Source organism: Falco punctatus (assembly GCF_963210335.1).
Source record: "Falco punctatus genome assembly, chromosome: 6".
In the NCBI taxonomy this organism is placed as follows: Eukaryota; Metazoa; Chordata; class Aves; order Falconiformes; family Falconidae; genus Falco; species Falco punctatus.
The window spans coordinates 43,054,001-43,073,036 of NC_137585.1; the positions used below are offsets into that span (position 1 = coordinate 43,054,001).

At 38.8% G+C, this 19,036-nt stretch overlaps 2 protein-coding genes across 2 annotated transcripts in view; both read right to left on the bottom strand.

Annotated features, from left to right (window-relative positions):
* The window catches only part of POC1B (POC1 centriolar protein B), a 61,060-nt gene that overhangs the window by 35,759 nt on the left and 6,265 nt on the right, over window positions 1–19,036 (bottom strand). The window contains 8 exon segments of the mRNA XM_080390967.1: window positions 2,886–3,038; window positions 5,166–5,234; window positions 5,963–6,096; window positions 6,485–6,600; window positions 7,506–7,613; window positions 8,856–9,035; window positions 9,805–9,976; window positions 18,871–18,955. Of these exon segments, the coding sequence (XP_080247093.1) occupies window positions 2,886–3,038; window positions 5,166–5,234; window positions 5,963–6,096; window positions 6,485–6,600; window positions 7,506–7,613; window positions 8,856–9,035; window positions 9,805–9,976; window positions 18,871–18,955 (1,017 nt within the window).
* Window positions 13,636–18,624, bottom strand: GALNT4 (polypeptide N-acetylgalactosaminyltransferase 4). The gene has a single exon (XM_080390966.1). The coding sequence runs from the start codon at window positions 18,379–18,381 to the stop codon at window positions 16,630–16,632; it is 1,752 nt and encodes a 583-aa protein (XP_080247092.1). The 5' UTR covers window positions 18,382–18,624; the 3' UTR covers window positions 13,636–16,629.

Genomic DNA, 19,036 nt, shown 5'->3' on the forward strand with positions numbered 1-19,036 from the left:
ATTGGTACTTCAATTTAGTTAAGATCAATCATCTTCACCTGTTCCTCATGAAAGAAAATAAACAAAGCAAATAGTTCTGTATTCTATCTGAGGCACAGATGAGATACTAGGAAAAACTGTGCCACTACAGTTGCTGAGCTGTAGTGGAATAAATCACCCAGAGAGGCAGGGGAATCTCCATCCCTCTTCGAGATCCCCTAACTAGACACAGCCATGGCTGACTTGATGTACCATTGGTAACAAGACCAGATGACCTCCAAAAGCTCCCTCTGACACGTCTGCAATTCAATTCCTCTTTTCCCTGATACGCTAGACACGTGGTAAGCCACAGAAAGATGAGGGTGGTGGTGTAGTGGAACTGCCTACTACTAGTTTTCTCTATTGTCTCTTGCTTAGAAAGAGATGAAGAAGTTAAAAAAGAAGAGTATGTGTTTTAACTGAAGAGGGACAGAAATATTTTTATTCTTTTTTATTTCTCCAGAGCACGTAGCACAGCGAGGCTAGAAATGCTGCTATTTTTCCAGTTACAGGAGGAAATATTTAAGAACATGCAACACTGAAAAAATGCAAGCATAGTTAGTACCACTAAAGCACGTTACTGCTGGTAGTAACCTGATACTAGTTTTGTGTGGATAAATTAAGTCTCTCTCCAGATGGTCAGGTCCATTCTTTCTTGCCACAACAGAAAATTTTTTGTTGAGACAGACAGGAGGGGCAGTAAAAAAAAAAGGAAAAGACATACGGAGCAACAAAACTTGATAACTTCACTTTAACGCTGTCTAAACTACTATATTATTACAATGATTTTAAAAATAAGCTGCAAAAGAGATCCTAATCATTATTACTATATTGTATAATTTATAAATATAAAAACATAGTACATTACAGTAGTATCAGATCTATAGAAACTACCAGACACTGTTCTGTCTCCAACGATATAATATTTCATGTTTATTTGAAAGCAAGATATTCTACAGATAATGTGATGTTAATAGAAAACTGAACACAGCAACACTTCTCTTAAAATCCTAAAATCAGGCCAGGAAATATACCACAAGAGTCTAAAACTTTGCTACAACAAATGACAAAAGCCACAGAACGCTTTCACTCTGCAGAACAGCTAACCCAGAAGCCTATGAGCTGCTACAAATGTTACAGCCATGAAGAAATGCAGACACTAAGTGAAATCTGTCAAAGCTAACTGAGGAATAAATTCTCGACATTCAACTATCAAATTTCCTTTATGTGCCCTTTCAGTATTGGTAATGAGGTGCTTCCTAGCCTTAGTTTAACTTTAGCCTGAACTCATTAATGCTTTTCCAGAGCTTCTCAATTACCTGGGACCAAGGACGAAAAAAAAAAAAAATAGATCTGGAATGTTGCTTTAAAGAATATTCATATCTTTGCCAGACACCTGATCAGCAGAGGTCTGGAAAAGCTGACCCGAAAAGAAAGCAACTGAAGCCGGCCGCTATAAGCTACTGTGGATTTTTTAGCATGTATTATAACTGGGTGCAATTGGAATGGGTCTTGAAGCAACCTGTTGATGCAGCAAGAGTGGCTAAATCTGGTGGCAAATGTTATCACTGAGTTTGTTCCAGCGCTGACCACCTATACTGAAGGATGCTACCAGTAAACTTAACTTCATTCATTGACCTTAAAATGAATATGACAATCTGGCACAGAAGTTTGCCTATGAAGCTTGTCCTACATGCGGTTGTCCTGCTCTTGTTCTGACCAAAATGCTAAGCATCAGAAAGCTTCACATCTAACTTGACAACAGAAGCAGACATGTGAGAATACTTAGAGATGGATTCTACCAGGGTTTTCCTCCTCCACCAAAATATTTTCAATCTTTAACCTCCTCATATTACATAGATTTATATTGCATACACGCACATACAAGAAGCCCAGTATTGTCAAATTCAAATGTTTTAAAAATCTGAGCAGGAAACAAATGCCATGGCAGCAGTATCTGCACCGTACATGAACAAAAACAGGTAAAGGTGAATTTCTATATTCTATTAGTATATGACAGCAGCCAAGACATTTCTAGATTTCTATCAGATACAGCTCTTGGACACCAGAGGCACATGGAGAATATCAGAGTGATAAAAGTATAGGTAACCACCATGTGGAAGCTAGCCAGATCTACCAAGGACAGTCACAAATCCCTGGGGTTTTAGCATAAACAAGGGTCTTGTCTAAGGCATAGTATTGTTTACCTATTTATCACAGCTCTCACACAACCTGAAAAACAGAGAATTTTCCAAATACTAACAAGGAATATTTGACATTTCACTTTGGTTCCCCAATTCCCAATATGTCCGGGGGTTGCTGGTAGAAGTTCTGACAGTAAAGTAGCTGAAGAATGAAATTATCAGGAAATCAGACCACACAGTGACATAAACCACACTGCTAGTCTAGAAAGGCTTTCTAAACTTTTAGACAGATACAGAGATCTTCTCACAATACCTAAAGGTCTTGGAAAGAGGGACAACTTGTGGCAAACAAGTATTTGCCTCTCAGTAATAATGCCACCTTGTCCTGCTTACCATGATATATTTTGAGTAGTATCCTAAAGCTCACTGAAAATTCAGATATCTTCTGCAACAGCTGCCATGCTACTTCAGAAACCAGACTATAACCTCTGTTTTGCTTACATCAGGCATACAGTACAGACTTACACAAGAAGCGCAAAAGGAACTCACCAGGATAAAACTGACAGCATCAGCTAGCCTAGAAAACTTAATGTGGATTCATAAGTTATGGTTGCTTCCAAAGCGCTAGACATTAAAACCAAGACAGATTTAACTATAAATGCTAGACAGACAGTGTTTACAGAAGCTTCTGGTTTCCTATATTAGAGTACCTGATGCACTCACCTCAACTGACTGAAGTTTTTCATCATGGAGATGAGGTGACCTTGGGTAAATATCAAGAAGATGAGGAGGCTCATCAATATGTGTTCTTCTAACGTGGTGTTCAAGAACTTCTTTATAATCAAATGAATCAAAGTTGGTTTTCCACAGTAATACCTGTAAGAAGCCATCATATCACCAACTACTTGAAGCCTATTCAGTGCTGAAAACAACTGTTCAGTGAAGTCTGTTATTACAAATAGATCATGACATCAGAATGAGCTTCCTGTCATCACTTAGCCTGATCTCCACTACAACACAGGCACTTCCCCAGAGTATCTTATACTTCAAGTCTAATAGATGTGGTTCAATCTATTTACAAAAAACCAAAATCAACCTCTTAAAAGATGTCTCAATAATCATAAAAGAAAGCAAACTTCATCCCACTGGACTGTACTGTTATTTTTCTGCCAAATCAAGGGGTCATATACTATCAAATTTCTGTCCCCTATGAAGGCTTGCAGGTCAAACGAGAAAGTTTGAGGGGATAAGAGAAATTACAGAGCTCCACAGAACTCTAAAGCACCTGTTCCAGTGTTTGAGCAACAGGAATCTGTTTTCTTTGTCCTTGTCCAACTACATTCATGGTAGAAACAATACACAACCATCACACAATGATCAAATGCAGAAGTAAGGTAGTAGAATGCAGAAGTAAGACAGCAGAAAGTAGTCTATCCAGCCTTATGGATAGACCAGAAAACCAAATTATAAGAGATAATGTTTCTCTCTCGTGTCACAGAGCAATTGTATATTTAAGTAATTTAATTAAGTTTGCGTAAATTTAGATGATGTGTTGCCTTTGTTATTTTAAGCACTAAGGGGAAAAAGAAAATAAAAAAAGAAGTTCAAAACACTTAGAAGACGGCAGTTTCCGAAAGTCCTATGTTGATTTTTAGCTGCTCCTTAAATTAGATGCAACAAAGATGGAGACCATGATCTGAGTTAATATTACCTGCTTGTCCAGCCAAAATTATTTCTGACAAGTGTTAGAAGTTTATATGCTATACAGAAGCAGCACAAATCAGATTTGATCACAGAAATTCCAAGCAGACTAAGTAATATTTTTAATATATTCCTAAACAGCTGCATTATTACAACTTCATTTCAGGTTCAACATCTTCTGTGACTCTGTTGAATGGAAGACCCTAAATATGCACTGGGACACACAGTGCACCAATAAAGACAGACCCCAAACCAACTCAGACATTAGTTAACAGTGAAAGGGGGATGCATGGATCTCAGTACAAACTGTATAAACCTGCCTCAGAACCTGGCACTTGTGGGACAATTAGACGTTAGATTAATTGATTCACAGCAGCCCACTGTGTTGTAAGAGGGAGTTCCTGCTTTCTCTCCCTCCTTTTTTCAGCTGTGTAGTTCCATTACCGCCATCATCCAATCCAGCAAAAAGTTATTCACATTTTTTATGTGGCTTTTCCCCATGTGTTCAGGCTAATTTTCTGTTGGTTTAGCAATTCAGATTGGCTCAGAGTGTAAACAAGGGTAGCAGGAGGCAGCAGAAGTAGGACTTGTCAACAGTGGTGAGCATTTGAGCTGCTTGAGCTCTAAATATGTTTTATTTTGCTTTAAAGTAGAAGGCCATGCCACTGCAGCTTCATCATTACAGACAACAAAGTTAATAAGAGTAAAACCAACATGGAAACATCCACACGTGCCTTGAGTATCTCAACTGCAATGCAAACTGTGTAAAAGCAACTATGCGCTACCCAAGAAAAACAGTTATTCCCTAAGGAAGTATTTCCTTTTACATCAAGGCAGTCACCAGACACAATGTCTGATTTAAAGTAACATTTTTGTTTTAAATGCTCAAACAACTCTCCCCTATATGAAGTCTAGTACTTTGCTGTTTCACCAATGTAAATTAGCGAAGTACAGTAGTAGTACAACTTAATTCTTACAATAATTAAGTAGTGACTTTAGAACAAGTGAAAACCTAATGGAGAGTGTAGGCATTAATACTAGTTGCGACACAACTACTTTGTTGACACCGAATTGACAATTAAAATATTTCTATTTAAAAGCATTCCTTTATTTTAATTCCTAACACAGAAGCGGCTAGTACTGTGGTCTTCATATCATGACATCCGATTGAAATTCTGTATAACACACAACTAGATAGAATGCACGTCAGCATACCGTAAGTAGTATGTAACAGTAATATGCTATATTTAACTCACATCCACTGTAACAAACATTAAGACATGTAGTTTAAAAAGACAATACCTGAGCATCTGCTCCACCTGAGGCAAATTTTTCACCACCTTTTGAAAAAGCTACAGAAAGTACAGGTCCCTGAAAGAAAAAAAATTAGCATACAGTAAAATTACACTACTACTGTAATAATGGTATTTTAATGCAAAGATAAAAACACTTTTCAATTTTAATAAAGATCTTAACTGTATTTAAATTTTTGCAAAACAACTTGATTGAAAAGCTTGTATTGCACATCTTTGTAAAATGCTGCATTACAATTACTACAATCAATACTAGGAAAATAATGGCATTTTCCTTAGAATTTATGCTTCAACTCTGCAATGAAAAATTATCAAATATCTATTACATTACTCAAGACAATGTGTTTGAGTGATTCATTATCAAAAGTAGGGTTTGTTTTGCATTAAGAGGAAAGGCAGTAAATGCCTGCTAATCTTCATGAAAGTTACCTTCTATAAGCTTCCCCCTCTTTTGAAAGCACTATTTTTCAATAGACAAAAAACCCTGATGTGCCAAATAATTGATTTTTACAATCAAGAGAGTGGAATTATTAATTAATTCATAGCTATCTATTACATTAAGCATGCCTACAATATTGACAGGTAACTGCATGGTCATAGGTAAAACTGATGCATTTCCTTATGCACTTGCAACAAGATGTATTAACAGAACACTTTGCTGTCCACTCAAGTTTATCTGCAAGTTGCAAGTGGTGTGGCACACAGTGGCATAAATGTTACTTTCCATTTGAAAAGACACTGAATAATCTATGAAGGTTTTCATTTAAATAGGATTATTGTGTATACCTTATGTCCATGAAGAGTGTAAATAAGTCTTCCTTCTAAGAGATCCAAAATCTTAAGAGTACCATCAGTAGAAGCAGTGATGAGATAGTTACCAGAAGGATGGAATGATACGCAATTAACACCTGCTCTGTGAACTAAATTTACAGAAGACAATATCAAAAGACTGTAGATATCTACTAACAGAAGACGTACACTTTATGTCTTCATTTTTTTCCTACTTCCCAAATAACAACCTACTTCGTTTAAGGCAAAAACAACCAAGGTACTGGAGCATAGCAGACTCTCCAAAGTATTTGCTTAGTTCTATTCTAAAAATTAAGAGAAGCATTGCAAAGAAATAAGCAGGATTCAAATTAGATTTTTAGGGCTGTTAGACTACAAAAAGATTACTTCCTAATTGCCAATATGACCTATTTGTCCGCATTCCCCAGTAAAGAATGAAATCATATAATCTAAATAGATCACATTTTGTTGCAAAGAGCTCTGTTCTAAAGAAAATACAACTACTTTTTTTTTTTTTACCTTTGTAATGCTGCAGTAGCTTGTTCATTCGAATATCCCACAGTTTCACTGTATGATTGGAACCTGCAGAAGCTATACACGTACCACTTGGATTGAAATCCACAAAATTTGCAAATCTAAATATAATTAATGAAAATAGATTGATTATGTGTTTCCATAGAAATATTTGGGTATACATGTGTATACATAGATATATATATATAAAGCCCACAATACTAATACTGAGTTGTCACAAACTTGTGTGGAATCCACAATTATGTATGCACTCAAATAAGGTATTTGAAACAACTGAAATAAGCATAAGAAAAGAAGATGTGCATGATAAATCAGACTGTATAATCCGGCTGTTGTTAAAAAGATACTATAATTGTCCTGCCTCAAACCTTCAGTTAGTGTTGGAGGAAAAGTTCCTAGAAAGAAGTGTTGCAAAGAGTTTGAAAGCAGCAAGTAAAATAATTTTCTCTAAGAACATAGTATCTAGCTGTAACAACCTTTTAGCTTGGAAAAAGGATAGAGAAGGCAGCTATGAAATTAGCAAAGCACATATACAAGATTAATATTCCATTGCATTTGTTAATTAAAACTCTGGTTTCAAGATGTTTAATAAAACTGCAGATAAGTAAAAGCAAGTCTTTTCTAAACCTAAACAAGGCAGGTCACTAAAGCTAACAGAACATTGTTTTCATCAACAAGTAGAGAATTCTTAAACTTCTCTTCTTGTTGAAGCATCCAATATCAGATAGCATTGTCAAAACAGAGGGAAAACATGAAAATGATCAAAAATCCAAGAACAATCTCACTTTCCTCTGGCTTATTTCTCGACTGGTGAAAAACAGTTGGATAACTGCAGCCAGTTAACCTCTTTAGAAAAAGATGATATGGCTTATTTTCATTTACATAGGTGGTAGAAGTTTGATCTATTTTCAGATACAACATATATAGATGTTAATACCACAAAACATGAATTTAATCTCATTAAAATTACAATTTTACATTTCTCCTTTTTTCTAGTAACACTTACCCTCCATAATCTAAGAAGCTATCAGTACAAGTTTTATTTCTCGTATCCCAGATCTTAACAGATTTATCCTCACTGCAAGATGCTATTAGTCTTCCATCAGGTGAAAATCTGGAACATGCAAGTGTATATATTACTAAATAACTGATACTACCTAGCTTAGCATTAAAGACAGAAGTACCAAAACAACAGAACTGAGAAAGCCTGTTTCAAATTAAAATGTTTAACATTCAAAGGACATTTGAATTTATCATATTTTTTAGGGAATAATAAAATTGAAAAGATTTTCCCCTCACTCCTCCCCCTTCCATTTCACAATCAACTACAATTAAAAACAGAGCCATAAGCAAGGTGGGAGGGGGAGGTAACAGCAGCCTAAGGCTGCCACTTCAGATGTCAAAGAGATTATTATAGAAAACTATAGGCAAAAAGACAAAGAGGGCACAGTAGAACTTTGTGTTCAATTTAACCTACATATATATTCTCCTGCGAATTCTCTCTAGACTTACCAACTGTCAGCAAAACTTTCATGATTATTCCTAGACTTGCAGACTATGTTTTTAAACAGGAAAATTGATTTGTCTATAGTATCACCAATCATTACTATTTCTCACATTGACCAACTTCACAAGGACATTAAAACACTGTTCAAGAACTATCACATACAATTTTCTAAAGCTTTTATTTTCCTTTTCAGTGATCAGATACTTTGGAACTTTATAGGGCTCTACATTTCACCAGTGTTAAATTTCTTTCTCAAGAGGTTTAAACCAGGCCTCTCTTAGCTGCAGATTTTCCATTAATGTGGAGGGGAAAAAAAAAAAAAAAAAAAGTCAGCAAAGAACAATCTTTTCTTGTCTTTGAAGAGCTGCCCTGCCTTTATAGAGTGCAGATCTTAACTTGCAGTACAAAGGCCGTTTCTTTTACCTTTCCCAATTACGTAAGCCTAATTAATTTTGACTCATGACCATTATTTTCTGTCACTGTTGTTCCAAAAAAGGTTGAGAAACCCCCTACCATGTATAATTAATGTAGAAACAAGTGAATGCTGTGAAATATGTTAATACAGCACAACAACATACAAGACTGGGGAGAGACAGGATACTGACTGAAAATAAATGTAAAGACCTTATTTGTCCTTCAAAGTAAAAAAATTAACTCCCAGCAACAGATTTAATATGTACACATATTGACACAGAGCAAGCTTTTCTATTAAAATTTAGTGATAGATCATCATTTATCCTTCACAGATTTTTCTTCTCTTAGTTCTGCCCTGGGAAATAAATAAAAAAAACCCAAGCAACTTTGTTAGGCATTCTGCTTCTTTACAAAGAAAACAAAAGGAACACTTACTTGGCACAGCGAACCCAATGAGTATGCTGGAATAGGGAAAACAAAAGGCGCGGACGGTGAACACTCCATATTTTTATTGATTTATCATTGGATGCTGAAACTAGAAAGTGGCCATCATGCGAGAAGTTCACGCTACGAACAGATGCTGTATGACCTTTCAGTATCGATGATTCTCCGTGACTGAGGGCAGAGAAGGAACCAAACCCAAAAACCAAGATACAAAACATATTTATATTAATCAAAGTTTAAAAGCCCATAAAATTCAAAGTTACCATATTTGGAATCTTATCCAAATGAAAAACCAAGGTATACAGGCTAAATCTCAGTGCTGCCAGCATTTTTTGTCTTATTTGAATTATTAGAATAATAAACTTTAAAGCAACTGTATTTAATATGACCAAATTTACAGAACAGTGCAATTAACTAGCAGCATTAGCTTCCATACAGTATTTGAAAGAGGATTTATTCTAATTTTTGATACAGTAATCTACAAAATCTTCAAAAGTTAAAGTAAAACCAGTCTTTCTAAGATCATTTGGAATAGCTCATGATCACCACTACTTAAGAACAATCTAAAAAGGCGAGTCAATTAATTATTTTAAAAAAAAAAGCTATTTTTTTGTTTCCTTCAGCACTGGTTTCATTAAAATGAAGTGCAGCCATGCAATCCTTATTAAAAGAAATATATCCTTTAAGCCACAGAAACACTACCAAGCTATAAAGTCCTACACACATGAAATTATGTGTGTATAGCTTGAAATAGCTGTATTTTTCTTTTGAAACTACAGAATATTCAGTAAAGAACAAAGTAACACAATAAAGAACCATGTTGTTTGTGCTCCCCAATCTCTGTTTCTATTAAAGCCCAGGGATATGGGAAGAAAAGAGAAAATTTCTTGGGTAAAGACTCCAATATTCACATTGCCAAACATCATCCAGTTGTACTCACATGCAAGGAATCCATAGTCTGACAGTACGATCTTGAGAAGCTGAAGCGAGTAGCTGCCCATCTGGAGAGAACTGTACACTGGTCACAGCTTCCACATGGCCTATAAATTTGTAAGCTCTGCATTGTGTCTTCAGCTTCCACACCATAAGAAACCTATCCAAAGAAGAGGTAGCTGGCAAGAAATAAAAGATATTATGAGTCTGCTGGCTGTTACTAGAAAAATCAGAGCCAATGACTATGGATTTGGATTCACCAGTGAACTTACTGGGTATTAGTGGGAGGGAGCAGTTATTGGGTTTTAATGGATACTCAGCCTGAGCACAACGTCTGGCAGCCAGCAATGCCAACACCAGGCTTTTGGAAGGACATCAGAAGACTGGGAGGAGTAAAGGATAATTCTTAACAGGTAGCTCTCCTACATATTAATCAAACTGGATTGCAAGAACTTTAAAGATACAGAACAAAAAATCCAAAGCCGAACATCATGCACATATCATTAAGTATGAATTCAGAATTGGCATTACCAAATACTACGAACAAGAGACAAACTCTTCAGTGATCTCACTTTGACCTCCAAGATGGAATTTGTTTCAAGCATCAAGTGCTTAGCTCTGAAAAGACAAGCCAACTTAAACCAAAGATATCATTTGTACCATTTCAGATATCTATGCTAAAGTGAATAACCAAATATGATAGTTCTACAATCCTGAGTACCAATTTTTTAATACTAACATTTGTGTAGTTCAAAACACAACGTAAAGTTCCCAGCCTGATAACAGAAAGAGCATGGCTGGGGTTTTTTTTTTGTTTGTTTGTTGTTTTTTTTTTTTGTTTTGGTTTTTTGGTTTGTTTTTGTTTGGTTGTTTTTTTTGTTTTTTTTTTTTTTTTTTTACAGTCACTTTACAGGTGGACTATCTACATTTGAGAAGGCAAACATAGCTTTTACAAGAGCTTGATCATTTTCAGGAAGCTATAACCAGCAAAAGCAATGAGCAGTTGAATTAAACTGACAAATGTGATATTCCTGTGCCCCTATTATCTTCATCTCTGTTAAGTGCTAGCATGCAGGACATAAATAAAAACAAGGGGATTCACACTCCCACCTCTCAGTTATAAAATTCCAAGCCCTAGCACAGAAAGGGAGGAAGAGTTAAAACAGGGGCCTCCTGCAAGTTGAAGAGGACATAAAAAGGATAGCTCTTTTCCCAACCTCTTTAAGGCATCAACATAGAACAAAGGAATGGTGTTTGTTCATTGACATATGTGTCAAGACAAGCCTCCAACAAAATGTTAGATATTTAACTCTCCTTAGGGATTTGGCCAGAGATATCATTTTTACTCCCAAAAGTGTAGCTTCTGGTAAAAGATGTGGGACCAGACTACCCCTAAGCCCGTATCAATAGACCTAAATTTGACACAGAAGTACAGGCTGCTTTCCCCCCACCAGCTTTTCAGAACTCTATTTTACAGCAGGCTTTTTCTAATGGTACTTGAATGATTTCTTTTTCCCCTTTGATTCAGAAAAACATGGCCTAGAGCAGCATAAAACAGCAAGGAAAAAGTGAAATGTAAGCTAAAATAGAATTTGAAGGCATCAGGCTGGAAATGTGGAACAGACAAGATTGATGGCTTCTAAAACAAATAATGCAGGAACTACCGAAGTACCTGTGGTACTTTATGAACTGCACAAAGGCTGTGTAATACCAGCCCTCTTGGCTTTCAGTTTTAAAACCTGAAGGAAATATTTTAAAAGATGACAGTACAATGAATTCAAAGCCTGGTTTCTTGTAGCTTGCTCTCTCACAGACGGGTTATCCCAAGGTTAATGAGACACAAGCAGTGACCTGAAGTTCTCTTTCCCCTGGGACACCCACAAGCACCCCCTCTGGACTCCCTGTTGCCTATGCTCACACACCATTTTCTCTCCAACCTTAGGTAGTTTTCTCCCTCGAAGTCACCTGCTCATTACCATGACACTCAAAGGCTATTATTATCTCCAACACTGGAGCTCCAGCCCAGCTGACACCATCCCAGGGGTGATAGAGAGAACTTCAGGACCTGCACAGCAAAGGGTGAGTAATGACAGACCTACTGCAGAACTGTTTTCCCAAGGCACACAGGCTGATGTGACTCTATATTTGAACAGCACAAGACAGGCCTAGACAAAGGAACTCTAAGCCAAACCTCCAAATCTATATTCAACTTTAGAGTCTATCCTGCCAAGGAAACCAGGTCCCTTTACCATTGGCAAGCCTCAGTCAAGCCAAGCTATTCCCTGCTCAAGCAGGCTCAAATAAATTTTAGTGCATATGGCTAACACATAAGCATTTTGCTGTAACACTAAATATTTTATCTCGGCTAACCACAGGCACTAAATAGAAGAGTCTATAGGGTAACAAGGTTGCCAGTAATAATTTCCATTATCAATACTAATCTTAAAAATAGTTTTATACATTAAAAACGTACTATTAATATTATCAAATAAACTTCTCTATTTCTCCTTTTATTCCATTTTAAGGGATTTTGCCTACTTTATAACATTGCTTCTCGAATTTACTCAAGTACAGTATCTTAAGGATTGCTTCTTAATCCTTTATGCATTTTTCTCCCCTCAAGGTCATGTTATCCACACATTTAAGTGTTCAAAAGGAGGGCAGCAAGAACCTTGCAGGACAGATTACACACGAGGTCCTACAGCAAAGCAGACCAGACCCAGCTGATGCATTCTGTCAGCACTTGCTAAGTATTGCCAGCATCCTACAGTCTGACTTTCAACTACCAAACCACCAGTAAATGGCCCACAACAGATCTCCAAAGTATTGGAACTGAAACAAAAGAAACACAGAAGGTTCAGAAGAAGTCTTAAGGATGGGCTGTACCACAAACAGGTCTGCTGCATATGCTCCTCAGAGAAAACACAACATAACCAGAACCATGTGTAGAGGTGAAGAACAAAATCTGTCCTTGCTGTAGTAATGAAATTGTTTGATCAACTGCAAAATATAACTAGAAAGAAGAAAGTTGAAAATTCACTCAGAGCTGATTCCAATATTTAACTTGGTCCAGTTTGTAAACTCAGTGCCTTTTTTTTTAAGCTTCACTGCTTTCTGTACACACCCAAGTACAACTGACCCATTACAAGGTAATTTGTTTTTCTAGTGATGAATCATATCAGAATTAAACACTCAAGAATAAAGACTTGGCCTTACACAAAGGCCAGATTTACAAACCACACTCTACAGTTCTCTAAACCAGTATTTGGGTTTTACATATGCCACAAAAATTTTGTTATGGTATCTGCAATGGGAAAACCTTCAATTTATATGCTGTGAATGTTGATGGTATTAATTTTCACATATACACACATATATATGAAGACACAAGTTGCCACAACATGGAAATACCATTACACTCCCGTTTCCCACAATACCACAGGCACCACTCTAAGAAAGCTGTGCCAAGATTAGAAGAGACATGCTCAGCCAGGCTTCGACAACTAGATGCACCTCGTGGTCATCCTTTTCCCCTCCCAAAATACCAAAGCATCCCTAGCATTCACCTCAGTGCAAGAATTACAGGTCAGATGGGGTACAAGGCTGTGCGCATGATGTGTGTGAATATTCAACCACCACCACCAAACCCACACACTTTACAGGAACCCTGCAAATCTCACTGAGATAAGGTGAACGTCACCATACAAACACATTTAACAGTGATTTGCAGGATCTCCTGCTTGAGCGAAAACAATTATTAATTGAACCTCTGTCAAGAGAGCCAATCTGGAATTCTAAGAACAATGGATAAATTACAAGGAACTTCTAACAACTCCTGTAAGTTCAAGCTCATGGCAGTTTTTATTGTATACTGTATGTACTTAAACAACAGGAAGAGAATTGGAAAGAGTCAGCACACTAGCCCACATTTAATTAACATTCTGGATTTTATTTTTTCAAAGAAACCCCGAAGCCCTCCCACATTTATTCAGTGTTAAGTTTACATTCAATTTCTTTTAAGTCACTTAAAATCAGTAGTTTAAAATATATATAGAAGTGTTCCCCAAATTTTCAAAGTCTAACAGGATAGAAAAATCATTCCAAATTTCAGATTTTCCAAAAATCTGTACACACTGAAAAACAACCAGATTGGAGTATTTCTGTAGAATTGCTGCAACTTACATCAAAACTAGTGGAACTTTAAATGGCAAGGTTTTTTTGTTTTCGTTTCTTTCTCCTTCTCTAGTCCCTCCTCTTTCCTTCGCCTCCCCCCATTTTTTATTGCCATTGGGAAGAAATGTAAATATATTTTTTTAATGCCAGGTTACTCACATTTGCTTCCGCCCCCCCCCCCCCCCCCTTTTAATTTTTAAATAATCACAAAAATAGAATGGGAGGTGGTGGGGAGGAGGAAGGGTTGAAATACATACATACAGAATAACTTTTCCAACTTTAAGAGGCAGATTCACTTCGACTTATTGCTGAAGTAGATAAGGAACACTGTGAATGTCAGTTTTAACATGAAGGTAGTTCTTTATATGAAAGGCAGTTTTTGCCAAGTGTTAAAAAAGTTAATTGTATAAAAGTTGCATAGTCTATATTCACACCATTAAATTACTTTCATCTGAGGAAACATGCATTGCACACACAACTTATGCTCCTGCTTATGTAGGAGAACACAGGCCTTTTTCCTGTCATTTCTATTGAACGCAACAGTCTACAGCAAGCTTTTCAAAAAAGCACATATTTTATGTAATTTATTGCTCCAGCACATAATGACTGGCTATCTTTTAAAATTTGATAAATGGTTCATAACTTGTAGGTCCACAAAACAATTCCTTGCTGCAGAGTGGAATGGAATTTTTCAGGAATGTCTCCCTTATATAGTAAAGAAGTTCCCTTTGTTAAAAAAAATAAAGATTAAAAAATAGCCTAGGGAACATTAAAAAAAAAAAAAGAAGAAAAAAAAGAATAAAAGAGAAAAAATTCAAATTGCAAGTAACCTCCTAAAAATAAGTTAGACTTAAAACAACCCACGCCACACAGTGGCAAGCACTTTTAGCATGATTCAACACTACAACCCCAGCTCCAAATTTTTTTTTCTGTTCCCCTTCTCTCTTAGCCTGCTTCCACCCAAACCTCTCAACGCTTTAAAATCACCAGGATTCAAGAATATACCTTAATTTACTCTTGCTTTATTTTTGGCAAATCTTCAGTTATTTCAGGGTCTCACTTGCTCCCTTTTAACCCTTCTACCTGCTGCAGCAAATGCACACCTACCACATTCCTCAAGTGTCCAGATTCTTATTCCTCACTCACTAGCTCCAGTTCCTACCTACCAGCCCCACGTCAAGAATTACTACACTGTGGTTAATGAAGAACATTTATCACTTCAGTGAAAGTAATCAAAAAAGCTGGAATGCCTGAAACATTAAGATAAGTGTTCAACCTAAATCATATAAAGCTAAAAAACACAGATACTAAACACAAGATTTTTTTCAAGTACGCTACACATATCACATCTATTGTCTATAATCACGCTCAAAGCAGATTAATGACACACATCAAGAATCAATACTCTTCAAAACTCAGCATAACAGGATACAGAAAACATTCTAAATTTGTCTGTGAACCACTTAACCAACAAATCTTGTTCTCCTCCAAACTGCCTTTTCAACTCACCTCACTTCAGGAACTGCAGCTTCACAACCTTACCCGAGGTCTCCTGTGGTACTGTTGTGACTACACAGAGGCAGAATACACTGCATTATTTAAACTACCTAGGGCTGATGCATGCCAACCATTGCCAAAATGCAGAATGCAAAACAAAACAGCCCAAGTTTGCCTCTGTGTCTCCTTCCTCTACCCTGCTGACAGACCCCCTCCAAAAATGGATACATGGTATAGTCACATAAGGTATGTGTCCCTAGGATGCCAGGCTCAACACGGAAAAGCAACGTAATATTAAATATATACCTAAGAAACAGCAGCAGATAATGCAGCTTTGCGCTTTCTTTCCTTCTTCATCATCTTTAAACAGAATTCTTACTTGTAGCCATCCCTATTTCTCCCCACTTGTGGCACCACCAGCATGTCCACTGCTACCATATTCTTCTCCAAATCCATGAAAGCTCCTAACTCAGCCTCATGAGGTAAGTTTTTCCAGAAAAGGCACAAAAGTGCAAAGCACTGCCAAAGCCTATCTACTAAAAAACCTTCGTTTTCTTCAATGTAAGAGAGCTAGCTGTCACCCTGAAACCTTTAAGAGCATGTAAATTCCAAAAAAACTGCAGAATATTACAAGGCTTAAGATTCAGCTTTCCCCATCAATGTTGACTCAATCACAAGTTACTGTAGCATTACTGAAAGGTGTTAGATACATATATTATAATATAGCCGCAACATAGGTCAGTTAATTCTACTGAACGAACCTTAACTTTCACTTCTGTAAGGAAAGACTCTTCACTTTCATGTAACATTAACCCTGGAAGATAATGTGTATAATTTTTCTTTTAAAGAAAAAAAAAAAAATCCCTCCTCAGTCCATTCAAAAGCCTTTGCTTTACCATAATCAAGACAGACCAAAGTCAGAAAACAATGGATCAAAATGTTACAAAAGTAAAAGGCATTAGATCTGTACTGAACATTTTAGAAACTAAACGCCATTATTTACTTTTGCTTTCCATACAGTTCACCACAGCAGATACAGTTTCTCCACCACTACAGACACATCAGAAGACATCCCAAGGTATACAATCCAACATTGCTATCTGCTCACACATTTAAAAACCTTGGAGATTACAGTCCATTCAATTTGTACTACCAGCAGTGATTATTTCTCAAATTTCCAAATCTGATTTTTATCTGCAGCATTACAAGTTCTCATTTGCACATCAGCACGCCCCTCAGTTGTACGATAAGCAGTAAGGCACTTTCCTGAATGAGGATGATAAATAGTCCCATCTTCTTTGAAATGCCATATAATAATTTCAGGGGTAGGAGATCCATCTTTTGGGCATCTCCTCATACCTATGAAGTCTTCATGCTCAGGGACTTCAGCACACAGCTCAGTCACTGAGTTAAATCTAATCTCTTTATTTGATGTGTATTCAAAAAATTGATTGCCTCCCTGACCATGACATCCAAAGAGAGAAAGGTGAGCCCCAGTAGGATGATGTTCTGGTAAGACATAGTCGAGGCATTCTGAAGCTATTCCTGCGCTGCGGATAGCACCATGCCAGCCAGGACGATCTTCTGGTACATGCAACTCAGCAAATACGTTTTTTAAATACCAGTTAAAACTCTTGCATTTCAAACGTTCTCTTAGTATCTTCCTTTCAGAAATATCTCCATAGTTTTCTTTCCTTGCTGAAGGATTTCTGTTGTAAAAGTGCTCCTTGTACTCATCCATCCACACCTCAGCAGCACGTGCTGTGTTCTGAAGGAAATTTGGTCTGGCATAGGGTGCACGCTTTGGAAACACATGGCCTACGTGGGAGCACGGATGAATTTCCAACATGCCTCCACACTGCCAAACCCTAAATGATAATTCTAAGTTCTCCCCTCCCCAAACATCCATTCCTGTATCGTAGGTGCCCAGGTACTCAAAATACTTCTTGCTGACAGCAAACAAGCCACCAGCCATAGTTGGGGATCTGATTGGGTCGGTTTCAGATTTGCGCCTGAGACGCTCATGTTTAGGCACCGAGTGCCACTGGAATGTCAGCCGCCAGTCAAACCCCCCAATCATGGGCTCTGCTGTTTGCATGTAGTATTCAAATGTTTTCCAGTCAATGGTGTCAATGACAGGACAAACAATAACAGTCTCATTCTCAGCAATCCTCTCGAGCAGTGGTTCCAGCCAGCCAGAAACACATTCACAGTGACAGTCTAGAAACGTGAGGACATCACCAGTAGCAAAGGTAGCGCCAATTAAGCGGGCACGGACCAATCCTTCTCGTTTGTTGGTTCTTATCAAACGAACTCTTTTCAGACTGCTTATGTATTTTTCAAGTTCAGCCTTCAAATATACTTTATCACTCAAGTCATCCACCAGTATAATTTCTTTTAGAAGTACTGAGGGTGATGTTTCAAGAACACTATGTATCGTCCGCAGCAATGTTGACCAGGCTTCATTGTAAAAAGCAATTACAACAGACGTCGTGGGCAGCCTTCTGTAGTCATAAGATTTAGTTTTACAGCCACTCAGTCGATTATCTTCAATGTGCCGATGGAGAGAGATTTTATCACTCAAATAAATATTAATTGCGTACTTCTCAATCAGCTCTTCTTCCTGTTTCTTTTCCTCAGGGCCCAGCTGCAGGCGAGAAGCCTTACCCCATTCTCCTGGGGCATAGGGATCAGGCGGGGATTTGTCATAAACTGGACGAGCCAAATCCACAGCTTCTTCTGCCCTGTCAGAAAAGCGCCTCTCCCATTTCCCTTTGCTGATGCTCTCCCCGGCGAGGGAGGCACCGAAGGAAGAAACCGACAGCTCGACCGCAAAGTAAGCGATCATCAAGAAGCCGAGAAACACACAGCTTTTGCGGACCCACGTCCATCTTCTCGCCAGACGGATCCTCATCGCAGCCGACTAAAAGCAGCTACTGGCAGAGAGGAGCTCCGCGAGCCGCTACCGGCCGCCCGCCGCGCCCCCGGGACGGAGCGGGCTGCGGGCGCTGCCAGCTGCGGGCTCGGGAAGCGGCGGAGCTGCAGCCAGACCCTCCGTGGCGGGCCCGGCGGCTTCCCGGGGGCCGCGGGGGCAGCGGGGCGGCGGCGGCGGCACGGAGCAGCCCCCCGCCCCTCCGGCCTCGGCGCTCCCCTCACTTACTTCCTCCTCCTCCTCCTCCCCGCTCGCCGCGGGACAAACCCCTCCTCCCGCCTTGTGGTTTGCTCAAAAAGTTGTCGCTTAAGGAAGGGGCAGAGACTCCTCGGCCCGCCCGGCCGGCGCGGGGGCCCGCCCCGCCTCCGCACCCGGACCTGCGCCCGGCGGCTCCGCCGGCTGCCGCGGGAGTGGGGCGGGGAGCAGCCGCCCCGCCCGGAAAGCAAACGGCGCCCGGCCCCCCGCACTCACCCAGCCCAGCGGCGTCCGCGTTGAAGGCGACGCCCGTGACGGCCGCTCTGTGGCCTCGGAAAGGCCGGATCAGGACGGGGTCCTCCTGGGGGAGAGGGTGCGCACCGTCAGGGTCCGCCCGGGGCCCCCCACCCGCCCGCCCCCTCGGGAGCCGCTGACGTCCCGC

Excerpts from the sequence above, each read along its gene's own strand:
- GALNT4 (XM_080390966.1), bottom strand. The coding sequence starts at position 18,381 with ATGAGGATCCGTCTGGCGAGAAGATGGACGTGGGTCCGCAAAAGCTGT.